Genomic DNA, 16467 nt, shown 5'->3' on the forward strand with positions numbered 1-16467 from the left:
GTAATTCGAAGAGCAGCGAGCCACAGTCGTGCTGGTTGTTTTGTTGTCTTGGTCCGATGTGTTTAAAACAACTCGAATCTTGCTTGGACAGTTTGGCCTGAAGCACATGTTCCTACCAGCCAAATCAACCGAGTTATTGTGGCTTAATAACTTATTGTTTGCCAGCCAGCTGGGGAGCTGCTGTGAATTTTGAGCTGAGCTGAATGCTTGTCAGTTTTTAGGCAAACACAGTTGCAAAATAGTATTAGGATGGTCTCAGCCCCAATACCTGTAGAGTTTGGGGTGTGGTGCTTCAGGGCTGGCCTCGCAGTGGCGCTGGCAGAGTGTGGGTGCTGCAGGGCACTTCTGGGGGTTCTCGGGGTGCGTGGTTCACTCCTGAGCTTGAACTGTAGCTCACAGGTTGAGGGTAAGCTGTATTTCTTCTCCTTTTCCATTCTCTTCTGCTCCTGCATCTGAACTGCTGCAGAAGTGCTTTGCTTTCCCAGCTGAGGTCAGTAAGGTGGCTTCCATCGTGGGCCAGGCTTTCTGCTGCAGATGGCGTCTCCAAAATCAACGCGGCGTGCATTCCTCCTCTGTGTCTGAGAGAAACAACGAGGAGTATGTTTCCTAAACAAACCCCAAATATTTGGAGCAATCCGTAATGAATCTTGTTTTGCCGTGCGTCCTTAAAAGGACTGCGTGCACATTCCTGATATTCCAGCGTGTGCCTGCTTAGCTTTGCCTTTGTCAACTTTCTTATTTTTTCCCCATCCCTCTCTCATATTTTCGGAGGCAGTGCCAGGTGTCTTACCCAAGCATCCACCAGCCTAGTGGGGAAGGAGAGAGCAGCCTGGAGGGCCCGATGTCCCTGCTCCCAGCTGGCACTGCCACCCAGGTGGTGCTCCGAGCTGCTCCTTGCTGTCCTCTTTCCATGTGTGTTTGGTGCAGGGCGCCTGGAAAGCAGTGCTGCTGATGCAAACCGAGCTTGCTAAGTTGGACTGAGGGCTGTTTCGGTGGGGGGCGGTTCTTGGGTTGCTGGTTAGCAAACCCAGAGCAGTTTCCTCGTCCCCTGAACCCTGCTGGGGGTTTGTCAGAGCCGTAATGAGGGAGTGGGAAGCGTATGGGTGGAAACAAGTGCAGGGAAGGCCGTGTGTGACTCCTTCCTGGGGTCACTTCAGGCTCTCCTGACGTGTCTGGGGGAAGTGAGCGTGAGTCAGTCACCCACAGGTGATTAGCCAGGGCCAGCGCAGCAGGGAATTTTTCCTTTGGCCTCTTGACTCTTTCTTTTAAAGGCTCAGTGATGTTTTATGCTAAAGATACCTGAGCAATGATCAAGAATAGTTATTTGCCCTGGAAACAACCAATAGCTAACTTTAAAAATCATTCATACTTCTCCGTGCTGCCTCTGTTTAGGGTACAACTGTGCAAGCAAGTGCTCGGCCGTCGGTGCAGCTGGGGGTTGGAGACATCTGACAGGCAGGAGAGGGCACAGGGAGCTCCTCCAGCAGGTCTTCACGTGTGCTGTGCTCTGCCTTGTGATAACGTGCTGGGGACACGCTGTGTGCGTAACGTGTAGGTGCAGGGGCTGCTTGCATGGAAAGGAGGACATCAGGCACTGGTTGGCATCCAGGCTGAGGTAGCTGCCTTCTTGGAAGCTGCCTATTTTTAAGTAGATGCAAGTTGCAGAGCTTGAGGAGCTAAGAAATGCAACGGGCAGGGTTCAGTGATTCAAAAAGCTCCCGTTTTCATGTTGTTGTTCAGGTATTTTATCTGACCCCAAAGCCTTGTTCACGCTTTTCCATTAATTTAGCAGCAAAGCTGTATTTATTCAAGCAGGTATGGTGGGGATTTTCCTTGTCTTTACGTTGGTTTATTTCATTTCAGCTTAATCCTGTTCAGCCTCTTCAAAGACTGAGAGTGCCTGCGCTGTTGTGCACGCATGTGTGCCTCTTATGGGGCGGTGTTTTACAGCTTTTGGGGTCAGGAGCCTGCTTCAGCCCGTTGCTGCCTGACCCACGGTGTCTGTAAGGAAACTGACAGCAAGCGTGGTTGAAGTGGGGGTTAATATTCTCTGTCCTTGCTTGCCTTCAGTCTTTCCCTGTGAATTTAAACCTGGGGGCTGTTGGAGGAGCTGGTGGCTCCCTGTCCTGACCCTGTGTTCCAGTTTTGTCCCTCTCAGCTGCCTGTGCAAGAGTGCGTGCTCCAGAAAGGGCCAAGTAAATCAAGGCTGCTGCACGGTGTTTTCTTTGGGAGCTTTACACCTGGTGGCTTTGAAATCATGGAGACTGTGCAATTAAGGCCAACGGGATTTGGCTTTGTAGGTAGCTTGTAAGCTGTCGTGTGTTTCCAGGTTTGCTTAGCTGCACTAAACCTTGCAAATATTTACATTTTCTGAAGGATAAATGTAATAGTGTCCTAGCTGCAGTAGTTGTAGTTTTTGCAACTAGCCTAATTACGGGGTTATTAAACCCGAGCAGAGATAACAGCTGCTATCTGATGGAGATGCTGTAACGGTTCTAGCAGGAGCAGCCTTGTGCAAACAGTCGTTAGCGGGTAATTAATATTTTTTAAACTGGGAGATTAAGAAGTTTTTTGAAAAAAGGCTGTTGTCTTACGGGAACACAGGTTGTGTGTCTGCAAGAGCTCGGGCTTTACTGGTGGAAGAAAAAACCTTGGGTTGTGCAAGGGAACGCGCTTCTGGAACGCACCTTAAAAGAAAAACTCCCCTCGCTGTGGCTCAGGAGCGTCCCCGGAGGGGTAAGGATCCCTCTGGAGCTGGTGTAAACAATCCGAGCTGTGCCCCAGCCGCAGCCCTGCGCACGGGGGATGCGATGTGAACAATCTGGAGGCAAATGCCACTCTTCCTCTGACATTTCCCCGGCGCGAGGAATGCGGTGGGTGTCCGCGGGGAGCCATCCAGCTGGCACGGGCTGTGTCGGGACACGATTCAAAGGCTGCTTGTTTAGCTAATCAGGCACTCGTGGTTTAGGAAACGTAGTGAATTATGGCAGCGGTAAACACTGCAGAAATGCTGCTTGTAAATAGCGTTTTGTTGAGCTGTATTGAAATAAAGCATTGAATTGGAGGCTATCATCCATCCATCCGATAGGAATCAAAGCCCCAGGAATGTGCCTCCCCTTGTCAACAAAAACACGTTTGAAGGAGCTCAAACAGGGGAGATATTTGGGTAGGAAGAGAGAGATTTGGGCCGAAGAGGCTTGTGGTGACCACAGAAGAGGCAGTGCTGTAGCGACGCTCGGAGTATTTTGGTGCAGATGAGCACCAGGCATTACAGCATGCAGCAGGTTTGCAAACTTCTTATAAGGAGACAGAGTGTGCAAAACAAGCCCAGTATGGTTTGATTCTGTGTGCCTTGTTCATCTGCTGGGACTCTGCTACAGCAGAGCTAGGGCACACCTCACGGTGCATCCAGAAGCAAGTTTGCATCAATTTGTGGTAAAAGGGAGCTGCTTGATGCATCCTTTAGGGCACCTTCACTGTTATTTAACTCTCAGCGTTGCCAGCCCCATCCCTAAAGCACATCTACAGTCTCAATTTTAAAGATAAGGTCTAGGCAGCATGTGTTGCTTGCCCGTTTGTCACGTCTGTATTGTCATTAGCTGAAATCCCACCAGTGAGATTTGGAAACGTGCTCTTCAAATGAAAACTTACATAACTTCAGTAATTAATTCTAGGAGATGGAAGGAACTTCTGGGAATGCCAAGTACTGCAAGGCAGGGGAATAGACTGCAGGAACTGGCAGTCCCACGTGCAGCACATGTCATGGATTTAGGGCCTTGTTGCAGCTTGCAGTAAGTGCTTGAAGGCATTGCAAAACCTCTGATGCCTCCCAGCATCAGTCCCTGCTGAGGCCTGATGGTAGGAAGCTGCTGTAGCAGCTCTCCCGGGGGGGTTAAGGGGAATAATGACAAATCCCAATTGCCCGGGCGTTGTCTGAGGGCTGTCAGTGTGTGCTGTGCTGCAGTGTGTACTGGGCAGCCTGGTGCACTGCAACTGCTGGGAATTTGGGGTCTGATCTGTCACCATTTGGGATCACGTGGGATGTTTGATTCTTTTAATTTTGATGTGTTCAAAATACATGGGTACAAAGTGACTGCTAAGCTTTAGCCAGATGTTGTCCCTAAATCAGTAGAACAACACAAAGGGTGTCGTGAGGCAGCAGAGAGCCTGCTCTTCCATCAGGATTCTTCTTTCCCTGTGGTTCCTTGGCTGTTTGCTAACCGGTGATCTTGAGCCGAAGTCACGGTGTAATTCCTGGTAAGGAAATAAGTCGTGAGAAGCTGTGTGACTTCGAGATCTGTGTGGAAGTGCAATGCTGCAGGTGGCATCCTTGGGATGAGTGCGGTGTGCACTGACAGACCCGAACCTTCTCCCTGAGCATGCCTCACATCCACCCAGAAGTGGAAACGTAACGGGAGCGCGGTTGTGTTGGCCATATATCCCCTGGTGTGGTCCTCTAATTGTTTTTGGGGTCTGTGTTCTTCTGCTTGTGAGCTGCTGCAGATTGGGGTTCTTAGCGGTGAGTTGGAAGTGTTCGTTTCTTGCTCGTTAAAAATGGCTTCAAGGTTCTGCTTCTTCAGCTCGTGCCCCACAAGAAAACAACATAATGCTATCTAAAACAAGATCTTAATTTCAAAATCCCTCAACTATAAAGTCTGATACCGGAGTTGATGCTGTTAGAGACGATTCCACCACACCTTGTAGATGATGGGTCCTGATAATTGCAGCCAAGGAATGCGTTCAGCATGAATGGTCTTGATATGAGTGTGGCACACGAGTTAGATTGCTGGGGCCTGTAGAAAATTTTGGGGTTTTTTCCTTATCTTGCTTTAGAAACTACCACATTGTGTGTCTGTGGGTGTGGTTTATCTTTAATTCTCTGTTGAATTACTCTTTATATCATTACTCTCAAAGGGAAGAACTGAGTGGTAACTGTGTTACCATGAGCTGAAGAGAAACGTGTTCTGTGTCCTCTTCCAAGGCTATCCTAAACCATACTTGGAAGGGGGGAAAAAACATATTTCAAAAACCACATTAAGTGTTTGACTTCTTAGATCTGTTGGTTTGTTTTTAAGATAAGTGAGCAGGGGAAGATACAATAAAGTCACCTCTGTACTAGGAATGAACGACCTTCTGTCAGTGCTGCTGATCAAATGAAACGATAGCGAGTGTGTTCTGCTAGCTGCTTCCTGGCACAAGGGTCCTTAGCACCTCTTGATAGCCATATCTCCCAACTACTTTGGGTAGTAGAAAGAGCCTAGAAGGCAAGGTAAGTTTAAATATAGATACTTTTTTTCTCATTTCCCTTTGGGAAAAAAAGATCATTTGCAAGTTTCTTGATATTCAATTGATTTTTGTGTGTTAGGTCTGCATTAGACTATGTCGAAGCAAACTATTCCATAAGGGTTTGATCCAGAGCAGCCTGTTTGCTCTCTACAACGCATTGATTTCCAATTGTTTACTCCCCCTCCAGGAGTGGTAGAAGGTGATTTAGCTGCTGTGGAAGCTTACAAGTCGTCAGGAGGAGACATTGCCCGCCAGCTTACCGCAGATGAAGTACGCCTGCTGAATCGTCCCTCGGCTTTTGACGTGGGGTACACGCTCGTGCACCTGGCGATCCGCTTCCAGAGGCAGGACATGCTCGCCATCCTGCTCACGGAGGTGAGTTACGTGGGCTGCTGCACAGAGCAAACGGGAACCTGCTGTAACGGGGCCGTTGTGTGCAGCCAGGGACCTGGAACGTGATGTGCCAGCAGATAGACGCTGCCGTTGTTCGAGGATGTGAGCTGCTGCCTTGCGCCTTTTTGCTCTTGGATGTTTCTCCCTGAGAAGCAATTTTACTTAAAAACTGTCTGGGTCTGGTGGTCTCGAGGACGCCCAGCTCGCCTATTAAAAGGTGCAGTCGTGGCACGTGTCCTGACCTCACCGGCGTGGAAGCTGCTAGCTATTGTGTGGCTTCCTGTGCCTTGGGTGGGGGAGGGGAAATGCCCCGAAGGCAGAGCTCGGAGATCAATGGCAGCTTAATTTTTTCTGAGTTTTGTTAATGAATGAGTCTACCTGGCAATGAAGTGCTCCTTTCTTTCCTCCCTGGGATTCCTGGGAGCAAATACCTTGCTTTGCAAAATTACTCCATTTTTCCACTCTTCCCTGCTGCCTAGACTAGTTGGTTCCTCTGCCTCCTTGCTCTGGCATGTTCCAGTTCCTTGTGTTTTGTTTTTTTTTCTCTGGAGCACCTTCCTTCTGGTGATCTTAGCCCATGGTCCGCCTTTCCCTCGTAGGAGGCCCACAGCTATTGTTATGTTTCTTGGTTTCTTCATTCTCTGACTTAGTTTCTCACGTGATCAAAGACAAAAACTTTATTCTGCTGTTGCCTCTCCTTTATTCTGCCTGCTGCCCTCCCTGTTTTGATGTGTAATGCAATTCTGAAGCATGTGTTCATGAGGAAAGCAGCCTGCCTCAGAAGAAGGGCATGAGGATGGTGGAATGTGTAGAGTTGAGTAATTAAACAGAGCAGATGAAGCAAGACAAATGGACCTAAAGTCTTGATGGGCACATACTTACATGTGACTAATACCAGGACTTTTTGTGCAGCTCACATAGTTTTCTGTGTGGATAAAGTTATTTTGCTGAAAAACAAAAACAGAAAAACTTCTAAGAATATCAGCTCTTAGAAATACTTAGGAGTCTGAAAATGTCTGGCACTACTTGAGCCATAGTGATACCTCCCTTTGCTAGGGTATTAATTAGAGAAAATATCTTCTAAAGATTTCTTTAAATACCCGGTGTCACCCCGATGTCACTTGCCCTGTATCACTGTATGAGTTCCTTCTGCCTCTAGGTAGAATCCAGATAAATGTGTCTTAAACTAATAACTTTTGGGAAGCTTCTCAGTAGGAAACTGTGCTATGGTAATGAATTGTAATGTTAAATGTAGTCAGGGCTCACATAAATTTTGAGGTATACTTATTATCTGTTGCTTTTCTCGCTTTCTTATTTCTACTGGAAGAAGTCATCTGTTGATTCAGTTCATTGATTTAAAGAGATTTTTAGCCAGTTCTGCTATCAGGTACGTTCTAAATGAGACATTAATTCATTGAGAGTAACTGTATTTTATCCTTCAGAGTACTAATGTTTATACCTTCACTGCGGCACTTATTAAAAAACAAATGAACAAAAACAACTTTTCCTTGATGGAGATGACTCCAAGTCTTCACGCCTAACTAGAAACAACCTGAGTGCAGTAACTGTTGTGTTCCAGGTGTCACAGCATGCAGCGAAGTGCATTCCTGCCATGGTGTGTCCAGAGGTCACAGAACAAATCCGTCGCGAAATTGCTGCGTCTCTTCATCAGCGGAAGGGAGACTTCGCTTGCTATTTTCTGACTGACCTTGTGACGTTTACGTTACCTGCAGGTAGCTGTGAAATTATTCTTGCTGCTGGGTGGTTGGGTTTTTTGGCTGTTAGATTTGTTCCTGTAAGCTAGTTGAGAGTTGTTTTGGATGTGTATTTTGATTTCTGTACATCATTCTTTTGAAGTTGTTATCCTCTTCGGACGTGAGGAAATGGAAGAAAAGTTGAGTCATGTAAGGAAAGGCTGTGTAAAGATGGGAGCTCAGATGTTTCTGAGCTCTCATAGGATTTTTCCCATAACTATGTTAGTTTTCAGTCCTTTCCTGTAAGGCCCAGAGCCACTTCTTAGATATGTACTGATTATAGCAGTAACACTTTTTGAGTACTTGGAGGTACTCTGATATCAAGGCAGTGCTTTTCAACAGCTTGCCCATTAACAAACCAAACAAAACCAATAATTATTAGTTTTTATTTTTCTTTTAAATTTTCATTAGCAGTTTTCCTTGAATAGAAGTACTACCAGAGGTAAGAAATACATAGATGTAAATTCTACTGATCACTAGATTCATCTGTCTTTTTTTTAATAAAGCAATAGCACTGAGAACTCTGTCTGGAACCTCCTGTGGCTAAGTGGTTGCAAGCCTGGCTTATTTTTATACCCTTACCTTTTCTATGCAATATAGAGTCCCTTACACATGTCCATGTGCGTGTGCAGATACGTAACATAGTTTTGCCCTATAAAAATAAATGTGTTGGAATTTGAGCAGGTGTAATAGTGATGATTGTTTGACAAGATACAGGAATCACAAAAGTTTTTCCCATTATGCAACTTCACCTTTCTTTAATGCAGATGTATAGTTGCAGGTTCTGTTTGCAAGGCTCTTGGAGCAGTTGCTAGCACTGGTACTTCCCATGCCCCAGCTCTGTAGTTTTCTCATTTTCTGCCTTCTAACCTGCAAGCTGTGGCCTGCAGACCGTTGGGGTTATCTAAACTATTTTGCTGATGCCTACATGCAATGCCTGAAAGTTGGTCTTCTGTATGAGACCAAGTCCCCTGGCAAACAGTACCGCTGGGTGAGACCAGACAGGGGAGGACTTCCAGAAAAGGTGGAAAACTGCTACTCTGAATTGAAGCGGTCCTAAATACAGTAGGGGTGAAAATGCTCTTTTTTTCCATGTCAGCGTGGTTCCCTACTTCACTTTTGCCTTCAGAGAATTCTGTTCTTACTCCACGTGTGCTGAGACGATCCTCTCTGTGTAGGAGGTGTGACGGTCACTCTGAGATCTCCATTTTAAAATAGTGTGCTCTGTGAAGCCTGTGATCGCAAAGGACAGATCTGAAAGATGAGTTTTTACAAAAAGGCATTAGGGATGGTAGGGCAAAAGCTGTTAAATTCTCCCGAGCATCAACTGGCGACATTTCTCTTTTATGGTAACACTGAGTGACTTTTTTATTTTCCAATTTTTCCAGATATTGAAGACTTACCGCCCACAGTCCAAGAGAAGTTATTTGATGAAGTACTTGATAGAGATGTTCAGAAAGGTAAATGTTCTTGAGAACGGCTGGAATTTCTCTTTGCTTGGCAGTAGAGAAATATTTCTCTTCAATAAAATGTACGTGTATAAATAAGGCATTTTTGCCTGAAGTTGTTTTCAATAGAGATTTGATGCTTTCAAGTTAATCTCCACCCTGAAATTATTTTAACGTTCACATTCTATATAAGAGGCAGAGTGAGAATGGAGTCTTAGAAATTATTTATAATGCATCTTTGGATCTCATTGTGTGTCCTTCTGTTGTTAGCTTGCTTGTTAGCTTTACAGCTTCAAGTCACGTGCTTTTTAAAGAAAATTGAACAGTTTTCTTCTTTGGTAGCAATCCTCAAGCAATTGATGTGATGTTTCTTTAAGGCTAGCATATGTGTTTTTCCTTTTCCTGACAGCACATAGCCCAGGGAAGTTCTTGTAGCTGCAGCAGTTCATCTACATTTGTAGTATGAGGGAAAATTAATTTTATTAATGTAAATGGGTAAATCGGTGAGATTATGCCATTAATGTGCTGTTTGGATTCAGAGACTTCAAAAGCAAGCGAGATTTTTAAGACGCTGTCATATTGCAGAGCTAGAAGAGGAATCTCCCATCATTAACTGGTCGCTGGAACTGGGCACCCGCTTGGACAGCAGGTTATATGCACTTTGGAATCGGACTGCAGGGGACTGCCTGCTGGATTCAGTACTACAAGCTACTTGGGGCATTTACGACAAAGATTCAGTGCTGCGGAAAGCTCTTCACGACAGTTTACACGACTGCTCACATTGGTGAGTTTTTATGCCAGCTTGGGACAGCTTTCCACGTAGCGCAGTAGCTGATTGTGGTATGCCAACAACAAAAAAAGGCAAACTTGTTCTGGGCTCTGTGGATCAAAGGTGTTGGATCAGTGTGATTCACGTCATAATCTAGTTCTAGTTTATTTTAAACACACCGCTGGAGACTTGGGCGTCCTAACATCAGTCACGGTTTGTGATCTTCAGCAAGTAGCAAGTAAAACAAAGTAAATATTTCACGCCGTGTGCTTGTCAGGAGTGCGCTAGCAGCAGTTAGAAGTGGAATTTCCGTGTACTTTAATGCAGATCATGTACATGCTGTGTGTTGTTGCTGTCAGTGGACAGTTTGCAGAAGATTGTTGGAAGTTAGCATTTAATTCCTATATAAAGTTTTCAGTGTTTTCCTTCCATCTGCTCGGTTACAGCTTTATTCAGTACTGCTCTTTTTGTTCCTGTTCTGGCTGCTCAGATAATGGCAGTAAAGCAGAGAGCGTTGGCATTTCACTAGTGCTGTCATTTGGCTGTAGAATTAATGTATCTTTCTGAATTAACTTGTGGTGTTTTACACTGGCAACCTTCTTTACTCCAATACTGTGGTTTGCCTCTGGAAGGAGAACCTTCATAGTTGGAACCCAGCTGGTCTGCACCAACACCAAGTGAGCAATGGGACTAAGGCAGGATATTGGTGAAGGCTGACGTAAGGCAGAGGAGGTCAATTTTTTTTTTTTTGTTCTTACCATTAAGGACAGAAACCATCAGCCAGCGTGCTAGAGAGAGAGCCTGTCCCCTTTCTTAGGAAGTCAAAGAAGGTTACCTGTAGGGATACGTGTAAGTAGCTTTTGTGAGTGCTGCCCCCAGCTACTTGCTGTTTCTCCAAACACTCAGAATTAGCATCCAGAGGTGGGTGCAGTGCAGAGGTGCTTTGCTCTTCTCTTGAGATCGTGTCTCCGAATGGCTCTGTCACTGCTTTACGGTTGTTTATAGCAGAATGTGCATCTTGACCACACAGGAATGTGCCTGGCCTCACAGGCAGTTCTTCTAAGGCCAGAACAGAAATTTATGACAGGTCAGATTTTGTGCTTTATGGTAACAAAAACAAGCATGGTATGCAAAAGCGTGCAGCAGACTACTGAGCTTTAAACCAATCTTCCAAAATGTTAACGTGAGCTGTTGTTGGCTTACTCTCGTGTCAAACATTACGCTCGTTATTTACAGTGTAGTAAGTCTGGGTAAGCTTTTCAGCTCATAGTCTAGGCAGAGGTTGCATTTTATTCCAAATTCAGTATTTATTCATGTTGAAAGCACAGGGGTGTGTTTCATCTGGTTCATGCACACCTTTATAGCTGTTGGAATGCAGTGGCTCACCTTCAGCCTGCATAATGCTATGTCCTAGTTTGTCATTAGGAAAAGCAGCACACGTCTGCAGAGCTGTGTCCTTGGTAGGAACTCATCTGCCTCTAGATGGAAATTCTTCAAGAATTAACTGGCACTGGGTGGTGAAAATACATCAGACTTCAGCCAGAATTCCTTTCTGGGTTCCTAAAAACCCCCCGAGCAGGGTGCCCAGCTCCAGGTCCCAGTGGGTTTGAAGCTCTCCAGGAGGAGCCCCCAGGCCCTCTCTGGGCAGCCTGGGCCAGGGCTGCGGCACCCGCCCAGCACAGACGTGCTGCTGGGGGCCAGGGGCAGCCCCCGGGGCTCTGGCTTGAGGCTGAGGCCCCATTTGAATAGAAACAGATCCAGGTAAGTCCAGAAGATGCCCTGTACATGTATTATTGTGAGGATATATTACCCTCACAATAATTGTGTTGGCTTCACAGTCTTGGCTAAACCCCTGTTCTTAATGCGAAGCTGGGGTCTTTCGGTACTACAGTGGTTGGATGGAGTTTAAAATTTAAAAAGCCAGCGTATGCTCTTTAATACAGTTGTCATTTTGCTGTGTAGTTAAGAAAGAAAACACTGGGACTGAAGTAGCATATAAAGTGCTTATTTTAATAAAACAGAAACTAAAACCTTACGACTTACAGAGTATAAGTGGGATCAGGTTGTGTTTTCTGGTATCTAATTCTTTAATTCCAATCCATGCTGCTCTATATCTCTCCCATGTAATATTACCCTCCTCTTTGCTCCAAAAGCTGACACAAAACAGATTCTGCTTCTTAACTATAGTCTTTTTGAAGTCGATCTGCTGGCACTGTGGAGTGAATTGGCACATGAGCTGGTTAAAGAAGAGAATACCTGTATTGTTTGTGTGAGAACAGTGAGTAATTCTCTTACATGAGATGGAACGTCTTGGTTTGTTTGCCATAGGTCAACACTTCAAAAATAAATAAGGCTAAATAAGACTTCAAAAAAGCTATTACAAGACTATCAAACTAGCCAGGAGCCTGTTAGGAACCTGCATCTATTACAGCATGTTTGCTGTAGGCATGACGATCCCAAGTGATTTCTTAAATGAGGATTAGCAAATGGAATCTCATGAAGATCTTAAAAAAACAAAACAAACTATCCACAAACCTATTTTCCTGATGTATGCTGTCTTTTTTATTGTTTGTTACAGATTTGGGAGAAAGGGTTACAAGGGCTGAGTGTTGCTGTCAGACATACAGCGTGTATTTTTGTACGAGTGCATATTTTTGTCTTCACCATTCTATGCCTTCCCCCCATGTTTTAGGTTCTATACACGCTGGAAAGAATGGGAATCGTGGTATTCCCAAAGCTTTGGTTTACATTTCTCGTTGCGTGAGGAACAGTGGCAGGAAGATTGGGCATTCATACTCTCTCTTGCAAGCCAGGTAAGAAAACTTCTTCATTGCTTGCCATTGGAAAGGATATTTTAATCTGTCTGAAAAGAAATTTTAAGAACTGAGAGTGCTCTTCAGGAATAAAGGTTTTCTTTTACAAAGAAAAACATTCCTCTGAAGCCAGTGATCTTAAACTCTTACTTAGTAGGCTCTTCCAGCCAAGTTGGGAAAACTTCATTTGAAAATAATTTATTTTGATCTTACTGTTAGGCAAGACCAGATCTTACTGGTCTGCTTAATAGCCTACCTCTTGCAACTTGCATCTCCTGGAACATACCTGTAAGTCTGTAAGCTTAAACTATTGAGAATTTGGCAATTTGGTATTTACACCACCCCTCCAAAATGAGAATTACATCTCAATAAGCTTCCAACTATAGGAAAAGCTTAGCTCCTCTTCTAAAGCATATGTGCGTGGCTTTTTATTGTTGCTATTTTCCTGTCATTTGTTTTGGACGTGCTCTTTTCCCATCGTCAAATGATATTTACCCTAACCTTTCCCCAAACAAGTGAATTTATTTTTAGACTAAATATTTTGCAGAGCTTCACTACTAACTGCGGGATGAGATCTTAGATTGAATCGGGGAGATGGGACAAAGAATTACTGCAGATGATTAAGTTATTTTGCAGGCTGAAATGTTTCTTTGCTTATCTGTAACTGACATGTAATAGTCTTCTACTCCAATTTTTGTCAAACCAGATCACTCTTAAAGCATTCTGTCTCAATTTGGGGAATGTTTTTCAAATTTCAAAGTAGAGAGAGTAAGTTCCTTTTCAAATGTTCTCTTTGTTTATGTTTGGTGCAGCCTGGAGCAAGTTTGGAGCAGACACACATTTTTGTACTTGCACATATTCTTAGAAGACCAATTATAGTTTATGGAGTAAAATATTTTAAGAGTTTCCGAGGAGAAACATTAGGATATACCCGTTTTCAAGGTAAGCATCTAGTTTTTTTTCAGATTTAATATTAAAAAATGTTTAGCTATAAACTGTAAACATAAAGGCAGTTGAAAGGAGAATGACACAAGCTACTAGATGGCAGGGGGTGGAGTAGTATTTGATGTAAGCTTTCTTTTACTATTAAAAAGAACAAAAACCCCCACAAAACTTTCAGCCTTCCATTCTGTGATGGACGTGCTGCCTTGAACCACAGGGTAAAAAGTCATTTGACCTCCACGCAGCCAGCTCTTAGCCTATAATTTATTAAAGGTGCTCTGGTTTGTGTGAACTTCTCAAAAGTCGTGTGGTTTGTACTGCTGTAAGACACGGGAGGCTCAACAACTGGAATCTGAAATTCTGCATCTGAAATTCTGCTTGGTGGTAGCAGCAGCAGCTGTAAATGTTCACTTCATCTTGTATTTGGCATTTCTGGAGGGATGCTCTCCGGTGTACTTCATAAACCCGGGGGGAAGGCAGGCAAAAGGTGTTTGTATTCTTTGTAGTGGTGTAATTTCTCAAGAGTAATGTGTTTGGGTGTTTTTTCAGCACGGAGGGGTGTGCCTTGTCATCCTGCAGCACGGTAGGAGGTGAATTGTGAAGCAGCCAGTGAAAAGGAGTTGCCCTCAAAGCAAGAGGCAGGGGTATACAAGGAAAGGTAGAGAGATTAAAAAAAGGTGGAAAATGATAAAGCTGAACTTCTTTAGTACTTAATTAAGGAGGTGGCCACTCACTGGCATGGATGCCCCAGAGGCTGACAAGGAAGGGGTTCTGTTCATGTGCTCTACAGCCAGCCTGTTGTGGGAGGTACCAGATCAGGCAGATCCTGGAAGCCCCTTTTGATTATCTAAGCATAAAGTAAGCTGAGAGAGGTGGCAAACCCATAATAATTAGAAGAATTCCAGGCTGTGGTGTTACAGTCAAATGTAACTGCTTACTGAAGGCTTTCTGGAGACTGCAGTCCTCAGAAGATCTGAGAAGCTGTTGGGCTTGTAAGTTTTGGGTGGCGACCAAGTGTCCTGCGTGAGGAATGGGGAAGTGAAATTCTTTGAAGAGTGTGAAATTTGGTACCCATAGTTGCATGTTATCTGTGATTTGAGATGATAGAGGTATCGTCTGGGGAGGAACAGTCATATAGATAGCACGCTTGGGGTTTTTGTTGCTTTTTTAACTTAAAGGCTGAGCGGTTTGCAAAACAGTTTTATTTTGTAATTGGGCATCGAGGCAAGGAAGTGTGCTTCAGCCTAACCGTGCTGAAACAGTTCCCTTGCTCCGTGAACCAGGAGGTAACCGGGTGCCCGGGGCAGCCTTGTGCTAGGCCCGTTTCCAGGAATTCAGTGGGACAAATATTAATGATGTGTGCCTGCCACGAGCTGCGTCCATCCGTCCAGACACACAACACCAACAGGTGAACGCAGGAGTCCTGTCTCAAGTGACCTGAAGTTGCTTCTCTCCCCGTCCAACCACATTTTTGTGGTTAATGTGTGCTAATTAAATGCTCAGCACAGCTGAAGCCCAGTAGCTGTGCGGCGCTTGCACGCAGGGTAGCACGAGCTGCTGAGACGGGTCTCCTGGGATGGTACAAGGCAACTTCTGTGCTCATGAGCTCTGCTGAGCAAGTGCCCTCTTTTCAGCAGCTTTGAGGCGTGCTCAGGGTTTTGTGAGCCTGCTGTGAATCCCCTAAGTGTCAGACTCGTTACCTGGATGGCCACTGACTGTTAATGCTTCTTTAAATATTAAGGCTTTGGCAGCGAAAGATCTGTTTACCCAGCCTGAAGCATTCTCCTGGTCTAGCTGCGTGCACTCAGTGGCGTGAACGTACAGCTTTTAAAGAGGAGAAAAGGTGACCGAAACCATCAGCTCAGGTTTGGGAAACCGAATCCTGCGTGGATGGCTGCCAGGGTAGGCGTTAGCCCCTGCTCTTAATTTTCTGTGGCGTTTCTGTCAATCTTCACCCTCCCGACTCAATTTGTCCCATTTCCTCTTATAAATGCACATCCTGACGTGAACAGATCAGTCCCACTTCTGAGCGGGACCGGGTAGGACCTGGTGACAGCTCCTTGCAGCTGGTGGGAAGAAAGGGAAGAACGGTCACCCTAAGAAGATGCTCTATGGATTTGTCCTCAAATCCAGATTTTTGTAATAAAAACTTGTGCAGCTCTGCGTCTTTCCAACTCTTTTTAGATTTCCCTTGCTCCCCGGTTAAAGAACGGGGGGAAAGGGACAAATACTGGCGTAGCCCATACTGACTTCTGTTGTAGCAAAGCAAAATTGAGTTCTAAACTTGTGGCAAGCCTCCAAAGCCTTCCCCTGCCTCAGATTTCCATTTTCCTGCTGCCCTGCCCCGTCCACGGATGCAGGAGGAGAAGCGGAGCGCCTTGCTGAGCCGCAGCGCCTGCTCCTGACTCGCTGGCAGCAGCTGTAGTACGGGAGGTTGCTATGCTACGTGTGCACTTCAGTTTGTGCACGGCTATTTTTAAACCGTCACAAGGTGAGGCATGCTTTTGCCCAAGTTGTCTCGCAGCAGTACACACCAAGAATTGTTTACGTTCCTAGAAGAAAAGAGCTCTGGGCTTGTTATGAGGTTTATTCTGGGTTTATTGCCGCACCTCGAGCGAATTGCTGGCTTTAGAGCTAAAAAGGGTAGGGAGAAAAACGGCAATTTTTCTTAAAGCCTGTAAGTAAAATAAAATAATAATAATAATAATAATAAAAAAAAATCCGTTTAGCCAAAAGCTGTGCATGAAGATGCTTCCCGTAGCTCTGAGTCCTGCCCTTTGCTCTGCCCCGCAGGTGTGTATTTGCCTTTGTTGTGGGAACAGAGTTTCTGCTGGAAGAGTCCCATCGCTCTGGGCTACACGAGGGGCCATTTCTCCGCTCTGGTTGCCATGGAGAACGACGGGTATGGCAATCGAGGTGCTGGTGCTAACCTCAACACTGACGACGATGTCACCGTTACCTTTCTGCCCTTGGTGGACAGCGAGAGGAAACTATTGCACATTCACTTCCTTTCTGCTCAGGAGGTAAGAGCTGTTCCTGCAGCTGGTGGCCTCAGCCAGCTC

General features: G+C 45.2%; 1 protein-coding gene across 3 annotated transcripts in view; it reads left to right on the forward strand.

Moving 5' to 3' along the window:
* The window catches only part of ZRANB1 (zinc finger RANBP2-type containing 1), a 32873-nt gene that overhangs the window by 14072 nt on the left and 2334 nt on the right, over positions 1-16467 (forward strand). For all 3 annotated transcript variants that reach the window (XM_084290265.1, XM_084290264.1, XM_084290266.1), the window contains exons 4-10: positions 5474-5661; positions 7259-7412; positions 8822-8893; positions 9467-9665; positions 12343-12463; positions 13276-13405; positions 16199-16428. In XM_084290265.1, the coding sequence (XP_084146391.1) occupies positions 5474-5661; positions 7259-7412; positions 8822-8893; positions 9467-9665; positions 12343-12463; positions 13276-13405; positions 16199-16428 (1094 nt within the window). The remainder of the gene's footprint in view (positions 1-5473; positions 5662-7258; positions 7413-8821; positions 8894-9466; positions 9666-12342; positions 12464-13275; positions 13406-16198; positions 16429-16467) is intronic.

The sequence above is a fragment of the Netta rufina genome, assembly GCF_964035555.1.
Source record: "Netta rufina genome assembly, chromosome: 7".
Lineage (NCBI taxonomy): Eukaryota > Metazoa > Chordata > Aves > Anseriformes > Anatidae > Netta > Netta rufina.